The following is a 22753-nucleotide window of genomic DNA, read 5'->3' on the forward strand; positions in this document are numbered from 1 at the left end:
AGTTGGCATACAGACAGGCTTTTGTGCTGTGTCATGCACAGTCTTATCTCACATATTTTAGATGAGAGCAAGTTCCAACTCCTTTATGATTCATTTGTCAAGGGACCTTACATCGGGGAGGCGGTGGATGGCTTCTATGCATATCTAAGAAGTAACAACATCAAGTTTTCTAGGGATTATTACGCAAAGTTCTGTTCCATTGTTCAAAGTTCTGGGACAGGTAAATCAAGACTGATGACTGAGGTCAGGATTATGCTGTGCATGCATGTATTAGGTGGCTAATGGTATCAAAGTAGCTCCGGCACAAAGGTGTTCTAGTTTTGTACATGAACCTTCGTGAACCAGGCAATAGAGGCTTTCCTAAGCAAGACTCAGTACCTGCACATATATTGATGGACAATATGGACTGTACTCAGGCCGAGTACACTGCTCGTTGTTGTGCCTTTTGCACAGCTATATTCCAGACGCTCCAGCAGGATCTGAGTGACAGACTACCTGCACAACGCTCTGGTAATCCTGATGCTGTTATCAAAGTATGGAATGATGCAATGTGTGATATGCACTCCGAAGCTCGTATCAAGTTCTTTAATATAGTCAATTCTCATTACGAGGTGGTAAGCACAGCCAAATCATGCTAGACAGATGGAACAATACTCAAGCTTAATCCAGACTCTTGACAAGATCACAAAAATAAGAACTTCTTCTCATACACCATTGGAAGTAGGTGTTACGACTGGGATGAGTCGAGCTATCTCTGTCTGATTAGACAATCGGCGGAATGCCAGATAGACGTAAGTCTGCTCTCGATTGAGAGATCAAGTATTCTGGCTAAGGCGAGTGTCGCTGACTCCCTTAGAATAGTGGTTCTTAGACAGTAAGGTTGGAGACCTTACTGAAGGACAATGTTCCAGGTAAAACCCAGTAGATTAAAGTAGAGAATACAACTGTAGGTATGTAGGTTTATATACCAGTGTTCAAGCGGAGCTTGTAAATGCGTTATCAAGATAGAAGCAGAAAGGAAAGGCGGACAGCCCGCTTGGCGAGATAAGAGTCAAGATAAGAGATAGGCATGATAAGAGATAAGCGTGGTACGGACGGCCCGTTTAAGAAGCAAAGGAAAATGAGTATAGGGGCCTCTCTAAATGTTATTGTAACATTACCCCCCTGTTACGGTTGAAGTCACCGACTTCAATTTTCTTCGTTGTCGCAGTATTCGTTCATGTAGTCGTAGTGGATGGGATCTGCGTCAGCGTTGCAGAACTCTGGTTCATTATACCTGGTGGCGTAATCCCGGTTCGCCCTCTCTATTTCTTCCAGAAGTTCTTCATCCTTCCTGGCCTCCCATGCCGCTAATGCTTCGTAGAAGCCGTCATCGGTATAAACCAATGGGAACAGTTCTTTCTTTGCAGCGTAAGGGCAATAGATGGAAAGATGGCCGGGTTTCTGGGCCTGGCAGATGCGGCAGTAATATTCGGGGCAATTCTTGTGACGATGCCCAAGTTTCTTGCAGACGCGGCAGACGAAATTGTCTGCGGAAAACTGAGGTTGTTTTACAGTGATGACGTCGGGGGTTTCGGTGAGGTCAATGACTTCACGCTTCTTTCCCTTAGAAGCTCTAGTCTTCGACACTCCGTGCACGGTAGCCCCTCTGCGGGTCTTTCATTTGAAGACGACGGTGGGTTCGGGGATGGGGAGTGGTTCTTCGACTGGTGCTGGTTGAGCAGCAGGCTGAGTTTCTTCTCCAGCCGTATCTGCAGCAAGTACGTTGCTGGGGGGAGCGCTAGTAAAAGGGCTTGGTGGGCGACCGACTTCGGTCTGGTTTCGTTCTTCAACAGTCCGTATAACTGACTTGCAGATAGTGCTAAAAGCAGAAGGAAGCAGCTGAATCTCAAGGCTGCGTATTTGTCTTTGGAGGTGCTGGCATGCGAGTCTGAGGGCATCGTTTTCGATTTCTTTGAGTCTGAGCTCAAGGGCGGCGGTGGCGCGTATGATGTGAATCTGGGATATGACAGGGGCGGCAGCGGACGCGGGTGCTTCAGCGAGCTGTTTCTCAAGCTCAATTGCGTGGGGAAGGGATAGTAGAGTGGTCTCGACGATGGCGTCGTCGTCTAGATTAAGGATGTTCGTTTTGTACGAAGAATTTCCGAGAGAGTGCGAGGATGAAGAGGATCCAGTGGGGGAAGGTGTCAATGGGGGAGTCATGTTACTTGGGTTTCGTTTGCAGGGGAATGGTTCGTTCAGTTCAGCTTGTGCCTCTTCTTATATGTTGTCAGAAGTTCTTTTGAACTCCGCAAGTTCTCCTCGGGTATCCATTCGTTGCTTCCGGAAGAGTAGCCTATCCACGATACGAGATAGCGTCTTCGTTTACCCGTGCCCTTATGGCTAAGAATAGCTTCTATTTCATATTCTTCTTCGCCATTGATAATGTCAGGTGGAGGTTCGGTGTAGTTCGGTCCGTGTATCTCTGTTTCGCGATAGGACGATAGTTCAGAAGCATGGAACATGGGGTGAACTTTCCACTGATCTGGGAGTTTCAGGGTAAACGTGATGGGAGATAAGACTGCGGTGATAACGAATGGGCCGTATCGTTTGGGCGCAAGTTTCCTAGAAGGTAACGATGTCAGGAGATTGGTGGCTGTGAGCCATACCTTATCTCCTCTCTTCCATGGTCGGTACTTCTCATGGCGAGATCTTTCCGCCATTTGTTGCATAGCGATGTTATGGCAGGCAAGTGCCTCTTCACGTATCTTTTGGAGGTTTCTGAGTCTTTCTTCTGCTGCTGGCGTGTCTGATACTGATAAGATGTGAGGGATCCCACGTGGTTCGTAGCCCATCATGAGGAAGAACGGGGACGTGTTTCTGGCATCATGTTTTCGATGATTGTGGACGAATTCGGCAATAGGAAGATGATTAGACCATTCTAACGGGTTATTCCTGCAATAGATCCGTAGGTAGGTTTCTAGTTCTTGGTTAAGACATTCCGTTTGTCCGTCCGTTTGGGGGTGGTAGGCAGTTGATGCGGCGATTTGATATCCGAGGAGTCGGGCGAGTTCTCGGGAAAACTTCGAAATGAACTGCGGTCCTCTATCTGAGATCACTTTCTCGTGGAGACTGAATCTCTTGAATACGTTTTTGAGAAATAGTTTAGCCACTCCTTCAGAGGTGATGTTTTTGTTACAGGGTGAAATAATTACCCCCTTCGTAAGCCCATGGTCTACCACGACCATGATAGAGTCAAAACCTCCCGACACAGGCAGGTCGGTGATGAGGTCGACGGAGACTTGAGAGAAGGGGCGAGTGGCGATGGAGGGGATCGGGCGCAATGGCGGAGTAACAGGGTGTGTGTCGGCCTTCATCTGCTGACATAAAGCGCATCCGTCGACGTATTTACGGATGTAAGTTCCCATGGCTGGCCACCAAAAATCTCGTTTGACGAGTTCTTCCGTCTTGAACCGGCCGGGATGTCCCGCCGTGGGATGATCATGGTGTTTAAATAACACATCATGCCGTTGGGCTGCTGGTACGTAGGCTCTATTTTTATAAAAGAGGACGCCATCGATGCACGTCCAGTCGGAGAGGGCGGATTTCATTGGGGGAAGGCATACTCCGTCCAATGCTTCTAGGGCTTTCTGGTACACGGGGTCTTCGGCGGAGTTGCGTGCAATACTTTCTGACAAGTCATTGTCAATTAGTCGCACGAACATGGTATCAGGGAGGAGAACACGATTTTCGTTATCGTCTTTTCCGAGTGAATGGTCCGGGCGTCTGGAAAGGGCATCAGGGGGCGGCTAATTTGGTCCCTGCGACGTGATGCAATTCTAACTGATAATTGGAAAGGACGAGCTGCCAACGAGCCTGTCTTCGTGTCAGCTTTTGGGCGGAGCGGAAGTATAGGAGGTTCATATGATCCGTGAATACTACCACGGTGTGGGGGCTTCCTTCCAAATAGTGGCGCCATTCCGAGAGTGCTCGGATGACCGCCAGCAGTTCTCTGTCAAAAATTTCATAGTTTCGTTCTGCGGGGTTGAGTGATTGGGATAGGTAACCGCATGGGTGGTACATTCCATTTTCATCAGTCTGCAGTAATACTGCTCCGGTTGCTGCTAACGACGCATCGGTAGCAATTGCGAACTGACGAGTCGGGTCCGGGTTTCGTAGTACTGGTTGCGATAAAAAGGCGTTCTTAAGGCAGGTCAAAAGCATTCCTGGCATTTGTCAGTCCAGACGAAAGGGTGGTCTTTCTTCGTGAGGTCGATAAGGGGTCGAGCGATATCCGAGTAATGAGCGATGAATGTTCGGTAGAAATTGCAGAATCCCAGGAAAGACCGCGTGTCTTTTAGGTTTCCCGGGGTTGGCCAATGTTTAATCCCGTCTACTTTGGCGGGTTCCATCCCTACTTCTCCTGGTCGGATCATCATTCCAAGATATTCTACTTCTCGTGCATCGAAGGTACATTTTTCTGGCTTAACGAATAGTTTCTCTCTTCGAAGGATGTCGAGGATTTCGATGGTTCGTGCTTGGTGCTGCTGAAGATCCTTCGAGAAGATCAGAAGATCGTCCATGTATATGACTAACCATCCTTGGTTTATCTGTTTCTGGCAGAGATTGGTCATGAACGCCTGAAAGGTTGCGGGGGAATTTGTTAATCCAAAGAACATGACTGTTGGCTCGAACAGCCCTTCTTGAGTGGTAAACGCCGCTTTCCATCGATCTTCTGGGTGGATCCTTACGTTATTGTACCCTGATCTTATGTCGATCTTCGTGAAGTACTTGGCGTCATAGAGTTGTTCAATGAGGGATTTTGGTAAGGGGAGGGGATATTGATTTCGTACGGTCCAATCGTTGAGATACCGATAATCTTGACAGGGACGTAGTTCCCCGCTTTTCTTTCCTACGAAAAAGAATCCGCTGGCTTGAGGTGACTTAGAGGGGAACAATGAAACCTTTTCTGGTGTTTTCTTCGATAAACATTTTGACAGCTTCTCGTTCTTTTCCTGATAATGGATAGACTTTCGAAGTCTTGGGTACGAATCCTGGTTTGAGGTCGATACGATGGTCTACCCCAGGCCTTTCCGGCGGGAGTTTGTTAAGACCATCCTTGGCGAAGACGTCTTGATACTGGTGGAGGAAGTGGGGGACGAGTTCTTCGAAAGTTTTTTTCTGTTTTTCTATTTCTCCTGCGACCGCGAATTCTTGGGCTTTATTACTCGTCTTTCCGTAGTTTTGTTCCCTTTTTGATGTCCCGTCTCGAACGAGCGGGGTATCGAAAGTTATATCTTCTATGATGCGTACGGTGGATCCATCAGTGGCATATTCGACGAGTACTTCGTCATTGGCCAATTGATAGGCTAGTGGATCAATGACCGGAGATTTGAAGTTTTCTGACCAGACGTCTTCCTTCGTGTCATAATTGGGTATTTCTTCGTCAGCTATTTCTTCCACAGAAGCGGTATAGGGGGAGGTGGTTTCTTTAGTTGCCACCTTCACCTGTATCGGCTTCCGTAGTTTGGAATTTGTCCAAGTTCGGGTCGTTTCTTTTCTGACTTCTTTCTTCTTTCTGAAAAGTGGCGGGAGAGATTTCTGGCGTCTCTTTTTGTCAATGTTCTTCTCTATGGCAAGCGACCTCTTCGTTGATGGGAGTGATACGGTCTTGGCTTCCCAATTGATCTGGGGTTTCAGTGCAGCAAGCCAGGGGAATCCTAGGAGGATTTTGTCCTGTTTGGCTAGCTTTGCCACATTGAATTTCCCGATCATGGTTCGTTGATCGATTTTGATCGTGAGTACGCAATAGCGAGAGATAAGCCCTCCTTGAGCATCTGATCCATCGGCGGTGATAACAGGGAAGGGTCGTGAGAGTTTATGGGTTCTTATTTTGTGCCTTTTACAGAAGGTGTCACTGATAAAGGTGCCGGATGCTCCGGAATCGATGACCATGGATGTTTCGACGGTTTGTACGCGTTTATCGGAAAAAATGGATGCAGGGATTCTTAATTCATTTCTGGTTCCGATAGAACGTATTAGTCGTACATGAGTGGGAGTTACTGACGTCGAGGCAGTGTCCCTTTCTAAAAATCCATCTCCACGAAGCGACATTCTACTTCAGTGAAGTCGCTGTCTTCCTCTTCTTCGACTTCTTTGGCTTTCTCTTTCATAGTCTTCCTTCGGATAGGTGCTTTCCTTTTTGGAGTTTCTTCTTCGTTCCTCTCCTTCTTTCTTCTGATGGGGGTTCTGGAGGAGGAAGTGCGACTTTCGACTTCGTCGTCGCTGCTACTTTCTTCCTCTTTGTTTCTCCGGATCTGTCCTCTTTCTCTGGGGTGGAAGGAGGTGTCGTTGGCACGGTGTCCTACTTGGTGACATTTGAAGCATCGTCCTTCTTTGAGATGCTTTTTTAATTCTGCATCTGAGAGACGGCTTATGCGGTCGACTTCCATGTCGTCGTCCCTTTTTGGAACGTAGTGTCTATTTCCGAAGTTCTTTTTCTTCTGTTGCTGGGGTCTTTCTTTCTTCTTGATGGCTTTCCATCTTTGGAAGGCGTTATCGAGATTAATGCAGGAGTTGACGACGGTGTCGAAGTTATCGAGAGTTTCACCTGTCCGGTGCAGGTTGTCCTGAAGTCCGTAGTCTAGGCCTTGTCGAAAGAATTCGATGAGGGGGGCTTGTTCGGTCATTCCTGCTCGGTGTGCGAGGAGTTTGTAATTGGAGATATAGGTATGGAGATCTCCTTTCATCTCTAATCCTCGTATCTTCATCATGGCAGTTCCGGCTGGGTCCATGGGTTTAAAGGCTTCGTCGAAGTCCTTTTTGAATTTGGCCCAGGTTCCGTAGCCGATCATTTGTCCAGAGGTGTCTTTCCTCTTGGGGTCTAGGGCTGCTTCCATGAAGTCTTCCGCCCAAGCTGCTGCGTTTCCTTTCGTCATGTAGGATAACACGAGGATGATTTTTTTCTTATCATCAACGTAGACTTTGTCGTTAATGTCGAGGTATGCGTGACATTTCATCATGAATCTCTTTGATTCTTCTCTGTCTCCATCGAATTCAGGAGGGGAACCGATCTTTAGTTCTATTTCTTTGTTCTGGGTCGTCATGGTGTTCAAAGGAGGAATGGTTGGTAGAGCTCCTAAGTTCAAGGCTCCGATCAAAGGAGTTAATGAAGTCGTGGTGTCGGTTTCGTTGCAGATGGCAACGGTTCAGGTAATAAGACTTTAATCTTTTGTTACAACTGGGATGAGTCGAGCTATCTCTGTCTGATTAGACAATCGGCGGAATGCCAGATAGACGTAAGTCTGCTCTCGATTGAGAGATCAAGTATTCTGGCTAAGGCGAGTGTCGCTGACTCCCTTAGAATAGTGGTTCTTAGACAGTAAGGTTGGAGACCTTACTGAAGGACAATGTTCCAGGTAAAACCCAGTAGATTAAAGTAGAGAATACAACTGTAGGTATGTAGGTTTATATACCAGTGTTCAAGCGGAGCTTGTAAATGCGTTATCAAGATAGAAGCAGAAAGGAAAGGCGGACAGCCCGCTTGGCGAGATAAGAGTCAAGATAAGAGATAGGCATGATAAGAGATAAGCGTGGTACGGACGGCCCGTTTAAGAAGCAAAGGAAAATGAGTATAGGGGCCTCTCTAAATGTTATTGTAACAGTAGGTCTAGTACTGATAGTTGCTCGACAAATGGAACCAAGCTAACTTTTATTTCAGTTCTCTAGCAAGCTGAAAGTGCCCCAAGGGAGTATCAGTGTTAAGTCAAGGTTGAAGAAGACCCTCACACAACTAGGGGGCATGTCTTTGAAGGGTACATATTGTGTTTTGAATGTAGTGTTTGCTCTACTAGCTCACACCCAACAGATAAGAAGGTCGAGTGTCATATCCTGCATTCCGGACCAACATCCGATGATGTTCCCATGCCTCATCCGAACCTCCGGACCTCCTGTCCATGTCTCCAGACCCAATCCTCTATCTGTCCGGATCCCTGTACTCCTGCATCTGATATCCGGACGCCAGATCTGATATCCACATCTCCGGATCTCTGGATCTGACCTATCTGTCATGTCCAAACCCAAACCTTAAATCAGCGCCCATCCCCTTATGGTAATCACCTGTCTCTGGACTTCCGAACATCCAGATCCGACCCACATCTATCTTCCTTGCCTTTTCCCTTTGTATGTTCCTTCTCAAGTTAGTGTCATATCCCGCGTTCCGGACCCGGACCTATCACGCATTCATCTCCGGACATCCAGATCCGACCCGCATCTATCTTCCGTGCCTTATCCCTTTGTATGTTCCTTTTTGAGTTAGACTTCCTCATTTTCTGTACCTCGTTTCATTTCCGGCTTTATTTTCCTATGTCTTCATCTCCGTCTTCATTTACTATTTTCCGATAGACTAGTGTTTGACTTTTCTACATCCTCTGTCCACAGGCTCACATAGCTTCGGACTGCGCTGACTGACTCTCTGTTAAGTCCTCTGTAGTATATAAACTCTGTAGAATCTTTGTATCTCCTCAGTCTGAATATTACACATATTAGTCCTCGCACTAGTCTTCACACTAAGTCCTCGTAACAGTTCTATTCGTCCGACTTAGTAATCATCCATCTCAGGCCTAGGGAGGAATTCCCTAGGCCGGAGCTCCGCTCCTCCGCTCTTCCGCTTCTCCGACCCTCCGATCCACCATTCCTCTGATCCTCCAAGTTTCTGGAAGTTCCTCTGGAACTTTCCTGTGGTCCTCTGGACCTATTCTGCTTCGGACTTTGTCCTTGCAGCCTTTCCTCTGTTTGCTTCTACTCAGGACTTGTCCTGAGTAGCCATTACACATATCCCCGTCAGGACGAAACTCCATTGTAATTTCCGGAACTTTCCTGCACTCATCCGGAAGTTTCTTGCACTCGTCTGGAAAGTCCTTCCGAAGTTTCCCACGCTCCTCCAGAAGTCCTTCGGACTTCACTGGACTTTCTCCGGACTTCATTCTGAAGTTAAGGGCACATACTCGGGTAAGGGGCACAGCGCACGAGCTGAAGCCAAGCCCCTTGGAATCAGTCCTACCCTTTGTGCATGGTCTTAACATCGAGGTTCCAAAGGTCAAGGTTCCGGAGGTTGACGTTCCGAAATTGGAAGGCAAGTTATTTCTCAAGAAGGCTTCCCAGGATATGGTGGATGCCATGCCACAAATATTTGCTATCGGGAAGGGCAGTAAGGAGGGCAAGGGGAAGGGGAAGAAAGAGGAGGTTTCCGGTGATGAGCCAAAACTTGTGATTGCATTCGACGAGGCACACCCTCTCCACAAGTCAAGCAGCAAGGGTTTTTGTCCATCGCATATTCTGTGCAGGGCAATCAACTTCTACTCCTGCAAGGTTAACACACCAGTCTGGATCGTTTTTGCAGCTACAACCTCACATGTGGCCGATTTTGCAGCTCCTCAGGTGATAAGTAAGTACCTACAGTGATCAACCAGTCCTGTGTACACCACTGGTCATCTGTACAATCATTATTTCTCACTCAATTCTGCATCAATGTGCCAAAAGAATTAGCACATCATACTCTATTGTTATCACTCTGTAAGCTACACTAATTTTTGTATTATTTCAAAGAGTGAAAAATGTAGAAAGGTGGTGATAGTGGCCAAGAATCATGGATATGAAATGATTTAGCCTTAAAACAGGTGTAACATCACACAGTTTTCTCCAATCCTTATGTCTGCAATGAAATAAAGTGTCGGAAATGTCATGCTGAAAGCATGTAGTGCGCACATTCATGGTGGATTGTGAGTTATCTTGTTTTTTTTTCGAAGTTGTCCCAACATAAGGGCAGTGTGACAATAGTAACATAGTGTGACATATAATCCAAATATAGTAACAGGATGTGTACAAATGAGCCGGGAATGTGTGAAAGTACACTGCCAGTTGTACAGGCCAATGCTTGCCAACCACTTGATAAAAAAAGCAAAAAATTCAACCAGTCAATGATGAGACCATATACTTTAAAATGTACCAGACAGAATATACCATACCTGCACAATTGAGTCAAAATGTAAGATTTTCCAATTTGGTGTACAATGGTCCGGTTGATCACTGTACTTTACATCTCAGTTTTGAGCCTTCACACACAATATTGCAGACAATTCTGAGCGGGTATCGGTAGGTGGAAAACTATTGTATCTGCCTTACACTGCCCTTGGTTGGGATCAACTCGCGAGCCCTCTCCTTGGTACACGCACTGAGGATGCTGGAAAGTTTTGCCACATCATCGGATTCGGTCGTCCACTCTTTGTCTTTTATTTTTATCCTCGTGTTCAGTTTTATTAATCACCATGAACTTGAATAGATGGAAAACATACATGCAAAAGGAGATTATCGATGGGGTTCTGTTGTTGGCTGCACAGAAGTTATGCAAATCTGTGAGATTTGATTCAAAGGCTACCGACCAGGCTCTTGCAGTACTGTCTCAGAGATCCAGTCTCAACATCTGCCTTGGTCACCCCCATGTCATTTCTTATCTCAAAACAGGAGTGGCTAGTCACTTGTGGATATGCTTTTCAATGACTGAAGATAGGTTCTGGAGTTTTACTGGTTACCCATCAGAGCCCCTTCTGTCTTGCGTCGCAGCAATGTTGCTCCATGAAGCACCCAAGCATTTGAAGAATGCTTTGCAGGTCTTGAGGGAGAAGGTCGATGGTGGGATGGTCGACATTGGACAGACCAGAGAGTTGACCAGCAGACTTTTACTGCTTCTTGCTAAGGATCTCTGTATACGCCAGTCAGACCCCTCTGAAGGCATGGTCCAGGATTTACAATATAGCAGAAGTGTGGATGCCGAACTGCTAGACTGTCAGAAGGTCTCCATTGTCGAGTTTCTGGAGTACCTTTTTGGCCCGACATTCTGGTCAAAGGCAGGAGGGGAGGCCAAGACAACTTTTCAGCGTGCCTATATCAACTTTTTGCACTGGCTACCCATGTCAGAGTTTATCTTCCCTCCACTGCCAGTGGCAGATGATTCCAAACACACTACAGTGGAGAAGTCAAGGTAAGCTTCCAATTGTCATCAAGCGATGTTATTTCTAAGATATCGCTGTCAAGTGCAAGATCCGATCCCCAAGAATGGTCTTTACGACATTGGCATTGCACAAGCACCGTCCAATGTTGTAATCTGCAGCTGCTCGTCAATAAGATGATTCCCATGTATTTTGACGATTCCACCGTTGACTCTGACAGGAAACACATGTCCCAAATTTTTATTTCCGACAAAGCTAGGAAGAATAGCAATCTAAAAGAACTAGGCTACATCACACGCACACATGCATCCCGATGATGGTGTCCTGGAAATGAGTATCAGTGTCGTCGAAAATGAGAGAAATTTAGCGCACCTTGCTTGGCCCTCCCCTTAGGAAAATGTGTGATGATGACCAGCATAAGCTCATCATCCCAGTCCCCTACGAACAGTGAAAGCTCTTGCACCATTGACCAATCAGAGTGCACTGCTGCAAATGCTTTGTAAAGCGGCGTAAGCGCAGCCTCGTCACGGATGTCAAGTTTAACAATACTATGGCCAGAACTGAGAGAAGTGATGGCAGAGAATAGGGCAGAAATTGCACAGAGAGCTGGAAGAGCGATTGGCGATAATGAGAGGGCTGGTTTGTGGTTTTGCAAGATGAGAATGCGCAGGGAGGAAAGAGTCTCAAGGAATGGGATGAAACCCAGTGGAACTCTGAAACAGTCTTTCTGGACAGGGAACTTGACGTCGAGAGCAGTAAGCAAGGGAGATGGAGAGGAAGATGTAAAAGCACCGTGGACCCAGATGGTATGATCATATGTGAGAGTGCGGAGGGTTGAGGCTTTTGCAAGCAGGCATAGACAAGTACAGGGAAATTCAAGTCATCATCGTCAGATCTTTTCAAGCAAGTGTGGCCAATATCTGGAGGAACACTGTAGAGACTCGTGCCTCTCATTGGGTGATATGGCAGTTTTCACAAGGGAGTACATGGCACGAACTTGTAGCATCACTCTGCATGCTATCTGCAGCTATTCCTATATGAGGCGCAGCTTTCCCACGCAACGCGCATCATGCGCGCACACTTCCTGCGCTTCACGACGTATATGCGTGCGCGCTTTCCCGCGCTTGAGCACCCTATAGCACCAGCCATGCAGACACATCTATCCACTGTCCACCAAGCTCTCTAGTGCGTATATTTCCATTTCTCTTATCTGTGTATCGTTCCACCTTTATTTTTATCATGGACCCTTACTTACATATATCTTTACATACCTTACTCACTAGCACTTCAGCTCCGCATGACAGCGCTTAGGCGCCATACATAAGCGCCAGTAGTACATACCAGAGAGTAGTTTAGCAACCCCCATGTTCATACCACACAACTCAGCTTAGTTGGAATCTCTCCCTAGAAAGTAGCACTTACATCTCTTATCTCTATATACGCGCGCGTGCCTGCGCTTTCCCGCACTTTGCATCAGCCAACCAGTAGCGCCTTCAGCGCCTACTACTAGATCTTTGCTGCACTCGCTTCCCCTTTAGGGTCGAACACACTTGTTGTCTCAAGTATAGCAGACTAGGCAACGCGCGACCTTACAACATTTATAGATACAGTCAGGAGCCTCATTTGTGCCTTGCTGTATTGTTGAACCTTCAACGCGGACGAAGGGAATGGTGCAGAGCACAACCGCCAAATCATGCAAGTGTGGAAAGTCATACACGATGGAGTGGAAATTTCTGGGAAGAATCATACTGCGGAAGATGAGCTGTCTGAGAGATGTAAAGGAAGTCGCTTGTGATAGGAGAGTGTTGTAAAGTGTCATATCCGCAACCAGGCTTGGTAGAGCATGCAGTGAAGGCTGGATGGAGGACAGTGAGGAGCGCATGCCAGTCCCAAAAGAACAGAGCGCTCATGGATGAGCCGCTGTAGAGACTCATGCCTCTCATTGCGTGATATGGCAGTTGTCACTAGGGAGTACATGGCACAAACTTGCAGCATCACTCTGCATGCTTTCCGCAGCTATTCCTATATGAGGCACAGCTTTCCCGCTGACATGCACAAAACTTGTTTTGTACATGAACATGGCAAATATTTAGCTGTAGTACTCTTTATAATAGCCCATGATGCTATCTAGAATTTTCTGTGCAGCACCCATATTTTATTTGAGTAATTTCGGATTCAAAAATGAGTGCATCACTACTTAACATTCAGAATAATACTTATCCTTATGAAAGATCGGTTTCAAACGCACAATTCTTCACTTAGTCAGCAATTTCTCACACTTCCTATAATTTTCTCACACATTTTCACATGTTCTGGAACATACTTTGTGACATATCCTGACATCATATTACATAATTGGTATGTTTTGTGTCACATCTTGAACATGTTCACTGTTACGCGAGCCTTTCTCGTTTTTCACAATACTCAGAGGAAAGACCTGAAAGACTTCATACCTCATTACATAATCGGACTCATGTGACTTGGTGACACATTAGGAAACCATGCAGAGACTTCATTATGACAAATATGCAAGACCAACACTGTGGTATTTAACAAGTTAACATTAGACTGCAAGAATTCCAACAAAGTTTGAACACAGCTTTGGAGTACAGCATTCAGGCAGTGCAGAGGAAGTGTACACAGCTTGCTAGCACAGGTTAGCATAGCCACAGAGCACAGCCACTAAATGTTGATTTGAAAGCAATACTGGAATTTGGTAGAATAATCTGGAACATTCTATGGCATTCTTTGACACTTTAGTAGTAGATTAGTAATCAGTAGCACAGCCACTAGTAGAGTAGTATATAAGGGGCCCATTTTCCTTTTTAATAAAGAGAGCTCCCATCTCAGAGCCCATTTCCAAGTACCATCTAAGTTTGAGAGTGAAAGAGTGAGTGAAAGATAAGAAGAGTGACCATAAGGCTCTTTTTAGATTCTCACTTCAAAGATTACTGAGTGACACACTGAGTGAAATATTAGCTTATTTCATTCCACTTTTTGACACTGTTTCCCACGACATACAGAGGCATAATTGAGGCCACCATTGAGCCATACATTTTACACTAGCTGGTACACGGTTATCAGTCATCTAGTGCAGATATATTCCAGTTCTTTTTCAGACACAGGAAATCAATTCTGTGGGGAGAATATACGTATTTTCATTAGCAAGGGAAGACAAATAAGACTAACAGTCAGTCACTAATATTAAGAACTTGGCCCACTTAAGACTACATCAATAGGGTGTACTCTGTTCTGTCCTGCATCAAACTCATCGTGTAGTGCCTGAGCAGCAGAGAGTAGGTTTCGAAGTCACGTATTAGTTCGGGCTGATCCGTGTTAGAGGCTTAGTTTGATCTCCAATTGGTTTGTGAAGATAGGGAGTATTATTATAGCTCTGAGAATCATCGCATAAGACATACATCTGTATTCGTTGAAGTCATAGCACTGCATCGCGCCAGTTATTGACTTTCTTTAGGATCATAGCACTGCATCAAGCCAGTTACTGATTCTGTTTCCCCCCTTTTTAGTCACTGAGTACTTCCTTTGAAAACTCAACACACTTTTTCCCACGAACGACCACGTTATCGACTGTTGGTATTTGTCTGAACTGTTGACCGTGGTAGGATACTGAAAATTGGTGAATTTTACTGTTTTCACATCCTAGTAAGACACCACGCAACGCGCAACATGTGTGCACACTTCCCGCGCTTCACGATGTATATGCGCGCGCGCTTTCCCGCGCTTGAGCGCCCTATAGCGCCCACCATCTGGAAGCATCCATCCACTGTCCACCAAGTTCTCTAGTGCGTGTATTTCCATTTGCCCTTATTTGCATATCATACCACCTTTATTCTCATCATGGACCCTTACTTACATATATCTTTACATACCTCACTCGGTAGCGCTTCGGCTCCGCATGACAGCGCTTAGGCGCCGTATATAAGCGCCAACAGTACATAATATTACTCACCTAACTCACTTTCCACTTTACCTCCCACTTACCCACTTACTACCTAGCAGAATATAGTTGCAATCTATTCCTTGGCACCTCGCACTCACATCTCTGGTCTTGCATCATATCACCACTTAAGCAAACTCAATCTTACTCTCTCATTTCCGCTCACGCGCGTGCGCGCACCTTCGCTTTCCTGCGCCTTGCACGCGCCTTCGTTTCCCGCGCCTTGCGCGCACCTGCACTTTCCCGCGCTTCGCATCAGCCAACCAGCAGCACCTACTTCTAGATCCTTGCTGCACTCGCTTCCCCTTTAGGGTCGAACACATCATTTGTTCCTCTCAGTATTGTTGTTTCTACACCACTCTAGTGACCAAACATCCCATTGAATAACATAGCACTAAAAAACATAAAATGACATCTTCATCGACACGAACAGACTAAGATTGAACAAGAGGAACATACTGAGTAACTGAAAATGTCAAAGAAAACAGAGAATAAGAGCGGAATGAGATTGATCCCTCCATCACGACTACAGGGCTTGCAAGACCACAGTCAGGTCTATGGAAAGCAAACCGTGCACGGTCAGCGCGCCTTCTGAGGCCTGAGAAGCTAGGAAGAGATCTGAAACATAAAGTTGACACCAATGATCCCTCCATCGCGACTACGGGGCTTGCAAGACCACGGTCAGGTCTATAGAAAGCAAACCGCGCATGGTCAGCGCACCTGTTCAGGCCTGAGAAGCTAGGACGGGATTGCAGAGTGAGAAAAGGACTCATCACACACTGACATCCTATATATCTTTGCTAAGTGTTCGATCCGCTCAGCGTGCAGCTTGGGCCTGATTCACATCAGATAAACATGGCAGTAGTTTTAGAAAGGAAGGATGATTCCCACACACGACTCATAGCAGGCCCTGCCACAGATGTGGCCCTGCGAGACATATTAGGGACGCTCAAAGTTAGGTGCACACTTCGCACACCACACACCGCTGTAGAGACTCGTGCCTCGCATGGTGTGATATGGTACTTTTCACTAGGGAGTTCATTGCACGAACTTGCAGCACCATTCTGTGTGCTATCTGCAGCTATCCCTATATGAGGCGCAGCTTTCCCGCACAACACGCGCCATGCGCGCACCATTCCCGCGCTTCGCGATGTATATATGCGCGTGTTCCCGCGCTTGAGCGCCATACAGCGCCAGTCATCCAGAAGCATCCATCCACTGTCCACCAAGCTCTCTAGTGCGTATATTTCCATTTCCCATATTTGCATATCGTTCCACTCTTATTATTACCATGGACCCTTACTTACATATATCTTTACATACCTTTCTCGGTAGCGCTTCGGCTCCGCATGACAGCGCTTAGGCGCCATACTTAAGCGCCAGCATTACATACTTTGACTTCACTTACTTTTCAGAGGACTTTACCTCCCACTTACCACCCACTTACTACCTACCAGAGTATAGTTGCAATCTATTCCTTAGCACATCGCATCTGGTATCTCTTGTTATTCATCTATCATCACTTAAGCAAACTCACCACTTACTCTCACTTGTTTCCGCTCACGTGCGCGCGTACCTTCGCTTTCCCGCGCTTCGCATTGGCTGACCAGTAGCGCCTTCAGCGCCTACTACCAGATCCTTGCTGCACTTGCTTCCCCTTTAGGGTCGAACGCACTTGTCATCTCAGGTATAGCAGACTAGGCAACGTGCGACCTCACAACATTTACAGATACAGCCTGGAGCATCATTTGTTCCACTCAGTATTGTTGTTTCTACACCGCACACCGCACACGACCCCCTCGCAAATGCACCCCCACCCAAAATGGTAACCTTAGATAATCATCAGACTTTGGACTAAACTTTGTGGCACGCAGCGCCGAACAGTAACTAGTAGTCGTGAATTGTCTAAGGCAGCATTCCTAAACCTATACCAATTGTGACCCTTAGGCCTTAATCCTTGCCAATAGAGTACTTTGTTAGTATGTTGTACATAAGTCTGTTTATCTGCGAAAATTTACAATTACCTAATGTAAATGCTGTAAAGCAGATTCCTCCCAAGATTCCTCCGCTACCCAACAAGGGTATGTCATGGTCACACAATGCCGAGCAACCTGAAGATACTACGCGCAGCCCCCACGATGGTAGATGCAGCTGCGACAACGGACAGTTGGGCTTAGAAGATGGATGGATAGATGGATTGTATCAGTAGAGTAGTAGGAGATTGTTATACATGATTCCACGGACCATCATTTAGTAGAACAAAGTCAGAAATTCAGAATGAATGCAAGTGTGAAATCAAAGATTTCAAATGAGGGTTCGAGAACGACAAAGATGCATCAGAGTCACACCTTGGTTCTGCAGGCCTCCCGTTGTAAATCAACGAGAAGGTGAGTGAAAATTTACAATTATTAGTAGATGTTGAGGGATATCCCGGCAGGCGGAAAATTTACAAACTTTACAAACTTTACCGTAAATTTTTCACTGTCCCGCACTTCACTCACTTTACCCACCAGAATTCGCAGTTTACTGCACTTTACTCTACCTTGCCTGTCCTTCCGCCCTCCCCATCCTACTCAGTTGCCATAAATAGTGACTTAGACAATATGGTCAGTGTGAGCACCGTCGTATGGATCACAGCTGGAAGCACTCACTGGTTGATGAACTCGCACGCGACAACAGCCCTGTTCTGGAACTGCATTGCGAGCTTCCAGTTCGGGCCTTGGTACCACTCCTGCGGCCAGTCCTTGAGCAGCGTCTTCAACCCTCTGTCGGGGTCACCAACGAGCCAGTGCATGATGATGTCCTTCCAGGACTCAGCCTTTGGATTCTTCAACCCATTCAAACAGACGAGTGGCAGCCTTGGAATGATGAGACCATTGCTTGGGAGTTGTTGAGTCGAGGCAGCAGCAGATGGCAGTGGTTGAGTAGTTGGAGTGATGTGTGCATGGCCATGGCTCCTGTGGACAGATGACAGAGGATGGGAGTGTGTTGCTGGTGGATGGACATGCCGAGGAGTTGAAATACTATGAGGAGACTCTGCACTGGATGCAGAGAGAAGGGTGAAGCAGGGATCTTCTTCGAGTTGTGTTGCCATGGTCAGGTGAGGTAGGTGTAGGTGTCCAGCAGCCTTCAGGCAACTTGAAGTGGCCTGAACCATGCTGGTGAGTGACCGAAGCAAGTCGTTGACTGCACTGACATCAACTCGCAAACGATTGACATCTGCAGTCACAGATGCATGAACCATGCGCAGCTCCTCAGTGGATGCTGGCCTCACGAGTGCCTGCTCGCCTGCAAGGGAGGATTTAGCTTTGCAGGAGAAGGGAGCGAGGGCATCACTGTAGTCAGTCTCATAGGTGTGTAGTTCATCAAGAAGGTAACAAATGAGCATGTTTCGCTGAGAATGGAATGAATGAGTGAGAGCAAGAAAACATAGGCCATTGAAGGCACCTACCTGTTCACCATCAGCCCATCCTCCCCACCATCAAACCATGGCAAGTGACCACCGCTGACCAACTGGTGCGAACATGAACCAATACTGGGCACCTCCACAGCAGAAGCAGTGAGTTGAAAAACAGCCTAGGATGCCAGCACCTGTCGTCGCCTCATTGATCCACTTTTGCACAGTGTCATGCGAGAGAGGCTGTCCGGGCTGCATGATGCCATTGGCACCCATTGAAGGGAAGATGAAGTTGTTTGGCCTGAGTGTGCGCCCGTAATGAAAAAACTCAAGCCATTTGATCCAGAGCAACATCCAGATGAAGCTGTCACAGGAAGGCATGTCTGGGTGGGGAAATATCTTGTAGTGGTTGGCTGGTACGAGGCACATACACCACTACATTAGCAGGGCATCACTCCATGCTAATCTGAATCAACTTACACCTAAGGTCTGCCTCGCAGATACCCTTATCGACCCTTTTCTGCCATCCTTTTCGGTTCGAGAGGAATATCTCGAAATAGGTGTTGCTGTCGCTGAGTGTCAGTGGCTCGTGTGCAATATACTTTTTCACAACAGTGTCCAGCAGGATCGTGTCGAGCGAGACGTCTTTGCGCTGCAATTTGACGAGTTCAAAGCATCTACCAAAATGGCAAGTCAGTGAGCGCACATCAATTTGGGCAGGCGGGACAATACCTGCTCCATAAGGTCCATGCACCAGCATCGAAAGTGACTTGTTCAAGATGGTGAGTGAGCTGTCCTTGTGTCAAGAGTCAGTTGGACCTGCGAAGGCAGTGTGCCGCTCATCACTAGCTGGATGGCCTGCAGTGCAATCTCCAGTGGACATGCGGCCTCATGCCATTGGAGCATGCGATCCATGAAGTCTTTTGTCATTGCCATTGAGTGAGTTCGGTCCCCGCCTTCTGCGCTTGCCTTGTGCTTGACAGAAGCCATCATGTCGTAGACCTCTGCCGAGTCAGCTGGATTGCCCTCCCAGTGCTGTCTCGCCTCATTGAAACTCCACTTTCCACGAAAGGTGCCACTGTCCCTGAAAGTGGCCACAAGTCAGTGCTCACTGCTCATCCATACCAGCCCTGCATGGTGTTGCTCACGCTTGCTCCCAGAGCTTTTTGAATGCTGCACGGATACTTTTGACTGTGTTCTTGCTGAGGTTTTCATGGAACCCCTTCAGGGACATGAAGAGTGCCAGCGCTTTGTCCAAGCACCTGTTTGGCATGCACCCAAATGCATCTTTGAAGGCAGGATCTGCATACACATTGCTGTCTGGATTGTTTCTAATGAAAGAAAGCACTGACAGTGCCACTGGCTGTACCGAAGGCTCTTTGGGCACAGAGCAGTCCCCCTCATCAGCAGAGCAGCTTGGTGCATCAAAATGGCTTGCAAGCCACTCGTGTCCCCGGTGTACATGGCCAGCATAGCTGCTCCTCATCTTGTTTGCCTGGAGGTGCGTCTCAATTCCAAGTTCCTTGCATTTCTGGATGTCAGCCAAAGCTGACTTCAGGGTAGCTGATTATTTCCTCCGCCTTGGCTTCTTTTGAATGATGTCCGATGCCCCCTTCTTTGATTGTGCCATGTGGGAGGGTAAAAACACAAGACAGAGGTAATTGGTGGGACAGTTCCAAAATTTCAGAGGTATGATGTCACTCCGTGTTTTAAAATTCACTTGGCTCTCAATTTTGATTGACCCGCACTGTCGTAAGACTTGTAACACATAGAACTACACTAGTAAAGCATCACACTGAATTTCAACTACATACTGAGGCACAAGAGTGAGTACCGCGTAATTGTGGTGCCCAGCAAGCCCCTTCCAACATTGGAGTGAATGCATCTGGAAAAAGCAATTCGGGTCGTAGCACCACATCAACACTATGTCGTGACTGGGAGACTCAGTAGCCCGGGGTAGACAGTCATGTAACACCTGAGCAACAGTAGACATACCCTTGTGTTCCATAGCTGTAGGTAGTCTAGTCGTCAATGCGAAGGGCCATGTTATAGCAATGCAACTACATGAACAACAAGCTGTGCGTGACCGCTAGTACAAGTGCTCTATAGTATCAAAGATGTGAAAATTAATGTCAGGGTTAACATAAAACTCGTCAGCAAGCTCAAGAACATCACCGTTGATCCATGATACATCTACCTTACTCAATCCAAACCTGGGCATCAGGTGTGCTGCTTGCAGAAGGTCTCGAACACTGATAACGGATGTGAAATGCCGTTGGTTACGAGTCAAACGTGCAAGTCGATAAAGGTTGGTCACAAGTTCCAGATCGCGCAGAGGTCGAAACCATTCGACATATGCCAATGAATGAGGAAATTTGCTGTAGTGAGAGGGCAATTTGAAAATTGCACGTATCTGTGCGAGCCGCAAGCCTGTGGCCAAGGTATCAGCATCATGGGCCAACAACAACGAGAGTGATTCAGACATACCATCCAAGCCTGTACCACTCTCCCATAGCTGGTGATCCTCGACTACAAATGCCACATCAAAGTGTGCAGGTGAAGGTGGCTTGCAGCAATCGTGATTGGGAATAGCTGGATGAGCGCGAACTTGATTCAGCCGCTTGAGGTCACTAATGTGGTCTCATCGATCAAAATGATGGGCCGGGCCAAAGCCCTGCACAGGCCATGACTTTGGCTTGGCTAGGCCCGGCTTAATGGGGGCTGGCTTTGGCCAGCTCATGGGCCTGCAGGATGCCAGATGTTCCCACCCGAGGGGGCTACACAAGGTATTCATCAGTGGTCGAGAAAAAAGGAAGCCAGACTTACAGAAACATTGATGGACTTAGTGGGCAACCCCAAGCTTTCTTGAAGTAGTCCTGCACTCACGCTGAGAGAAGCTGTTGTGTCCAACGTCCTCTAAGGTCCGGGAGGTCCACACCAACGACAAACATCTGAGCGAGCGAGTGAGAGAGCAGGCCTGAGCCTGCACGTCAGCGGGCATCACGCGCTCTGCTTTTTTGTACCCATTTGTGTCCGTTTGGCACAATCACAGGTCATGACCGCCGTCACACAGTGATCCGGCTCGAAAAGGGCAAAGATCGAGACCACATGAGCGCACGTGGGACTTTTGGCCGAGTGCCACTGTAAATTTCTCGACATAAGTATTTTGATTATTTTAATCAATTCAATTCAAAGTCGTATTTCGAGTGATCACATGATCCACATGATATATGGAAAAGCACATCCTATATACTGAACAATATACTGCGCAGAAAGGTTAAAAACAGGCCCATAAGGTTTGGGGATGATGAGGTTTGGAACTGGTTCAGGTAAGGTTTAGGAATGCTGCCTTAGACAATTCACAACTACTATATCATATATCACATGGATCATGTGATCACTCAAAATACGACTTTGAATTGATTAAAATAATCAAAATACTTATGTACAACATACTAACAAAGTACTCTATTGGCAAGGATTAAGGCCTAAGGGTCACAATTGGTATAGGTTTAGGAATGCTGCCTTAGACAATTCACGACTACTAGTTACTGTTCGGCGCTGCGTGCCACAAAGTTTAGTCCAAAGTCCGACGATTATCTAAGGTTACCATTTTGGGTGGGGGTGCATTTGCGCAGAAAGTCTGGGAATCCGAATTTCCGGCAGTCTCCGTCCGGCTGCGTGCGGGTCTGTCCAGATCCGTCTGTGCACAACTTGTCAGTTCTTAACGTCGCATCACACAATGAGCTCATTTTTACGACTCGTTACTGTCTCAAACACAATATTAAGTTAGCAATATACCAGCCTTGCCTTGTCGGGTTACAGCTTTGTGTAGTTATAGATATGGTTTGGGCATTTGCCTGTCCTCCTCGTGCACCGGGCTGGCCGGCTTTCTTCCGCTACACTTTTGTGCTCACCTACTACCAATAACTGGCTTTCTCATCCTCCATCAAAGGTGCTACATTTATGTGCTTGCCTGCCAATTGCAATGGACTCAACTGTGAACCTTGCAGATTTGTTGCAGATTCTAAACTGTTACATATTTGTACTCGTGACTCACGAGGGTATCTCTCGGACCACATCTGTGCACTGCGCTGCAGTTCGGATGTTCGTGTAATGTATATATTAGTGTCATACTCCTTTGTTGCTCCTTTGCATACAAATTATAGTGCCGGACAGATCCAGCCGGACTCGGCCGGACGGACCCGGAAATTCGAATTCCTAGATGCCCTCCATTTGCGAGGGGGTCGTGTGCGGTGTGCGGTGTGCGAAGTGCGCACCTAACTTTGAGCGTGCCTATTTTTAATTACTTATCTCTTAGCTTGTCCAGACCGTGTCGTCTAGCTCCCAAGTCAGTGCATACAGCAGCGTGCGCCCTCCACCGTACCAAAAATTCTACTCGTCCGCCATCTT

General features: G+C 46.9%; 4 protein-coding genes across 4 annotated transcripts; 2 read left to right on the top strand and 2 right to left on the bottom strand.

The window, feature by feature from the left end:
• Window positions 1–33: 33 nt before the first annotated feature.
• Window positions 34–677, top strand: HD556DRAFT_1309762 (uncharacterized protein; the record flags this gene model as incomplete). Its single annotated transcript, XM_041300325.1, has 3 exons — window positions 34–220; window positions 454–614; window positions 639–677. 3 exons carry the CDS (start codon window positions 34–36, stop codon window positions 675–677), a joined length of 387 nt encoding a protein of 128 aa, XP_041158462.1.
• A 9627-nt stretch (window positions 678–10304) lies between these two features.
• On the top strand, window positions 10305–11021 carry HD556DRAFT_1445054 (uncharacterized protein; the record flags this gene model as incomplete). Its single annotated transcript, XM_041306875.1, has 1 exon — window positions 10305–11021. One exon carries the CDS (start codon window positions 10305–10307, stop codon window positions 11019–11021), a length of 717 nt encoding a protein of 238 aa, XP_041158463.1.
• Window positions 11022–11271: 250 nt separating this feature from the next.
• Window positions 11272–12351, bottom strand: HD556DRAFT_1485343 (uncharacterized protein; the record flags this gene model as incomplete). The annotated part of the gene is made up of 4 exons (XM_041308704.1): window positions 11272–11309; window positions 11358–11825; window positions 11983–12018; window positions 12327–12351. The coding sequence occupies 4 exons, from the start codon at window positions 12349–12351 to the stop codon at window positions 11272–11274; spliced, it is 567 nt and encodes a 188-aa protein (XP_041158464.1).
• A 5130-nt stretch (window positions 12352–17481) lies between these two features.
• HD556DRAFT_1309765 (uncharacterized protein) lies at window positions 17482–21291 on the bottom strand (the record flags this gene model as incomplete). The annotated part of the gene is made up of 15 exons (XM_041300326.1): window positions 17482–17512; window positions 17595–18337; window positions 18395–18414; window positions 18454–18753; window positions 18821–19017; window positions 19047–19072; window positions 19160–19424; window positions 19489–19671; window positions 19693–19871; window positions 20155–20225; window positions 20336–20400; window positions 20554–20770; window positions 20828–20970; window positions 21031–21117; window positions 21227–21291. The coding sequence occupies 15 exons, from the start codon at window positions 21289–21291 to the stop codon at window positions 17482–17484; spliced, it is 2592 nt and encodes an 863-aa protein (XP_041158465.1).
• Between the last annotated feature and the right edge of the window lie 1462 nt (window positions 21292–22753).

Source organism: Suillus plorans, assembly GCF_016647745.1.
Source record: "Suillus plorans strain S12 chromosome Unknown HD556scaffold_41, whole genome shotgun sequence".
Lineage (NCBI taxonomy): Eukaryota > Fungi > Basidiomycota > Agaricomycetes > Boletales > Suillaceae > Suillus > Suillus plorans.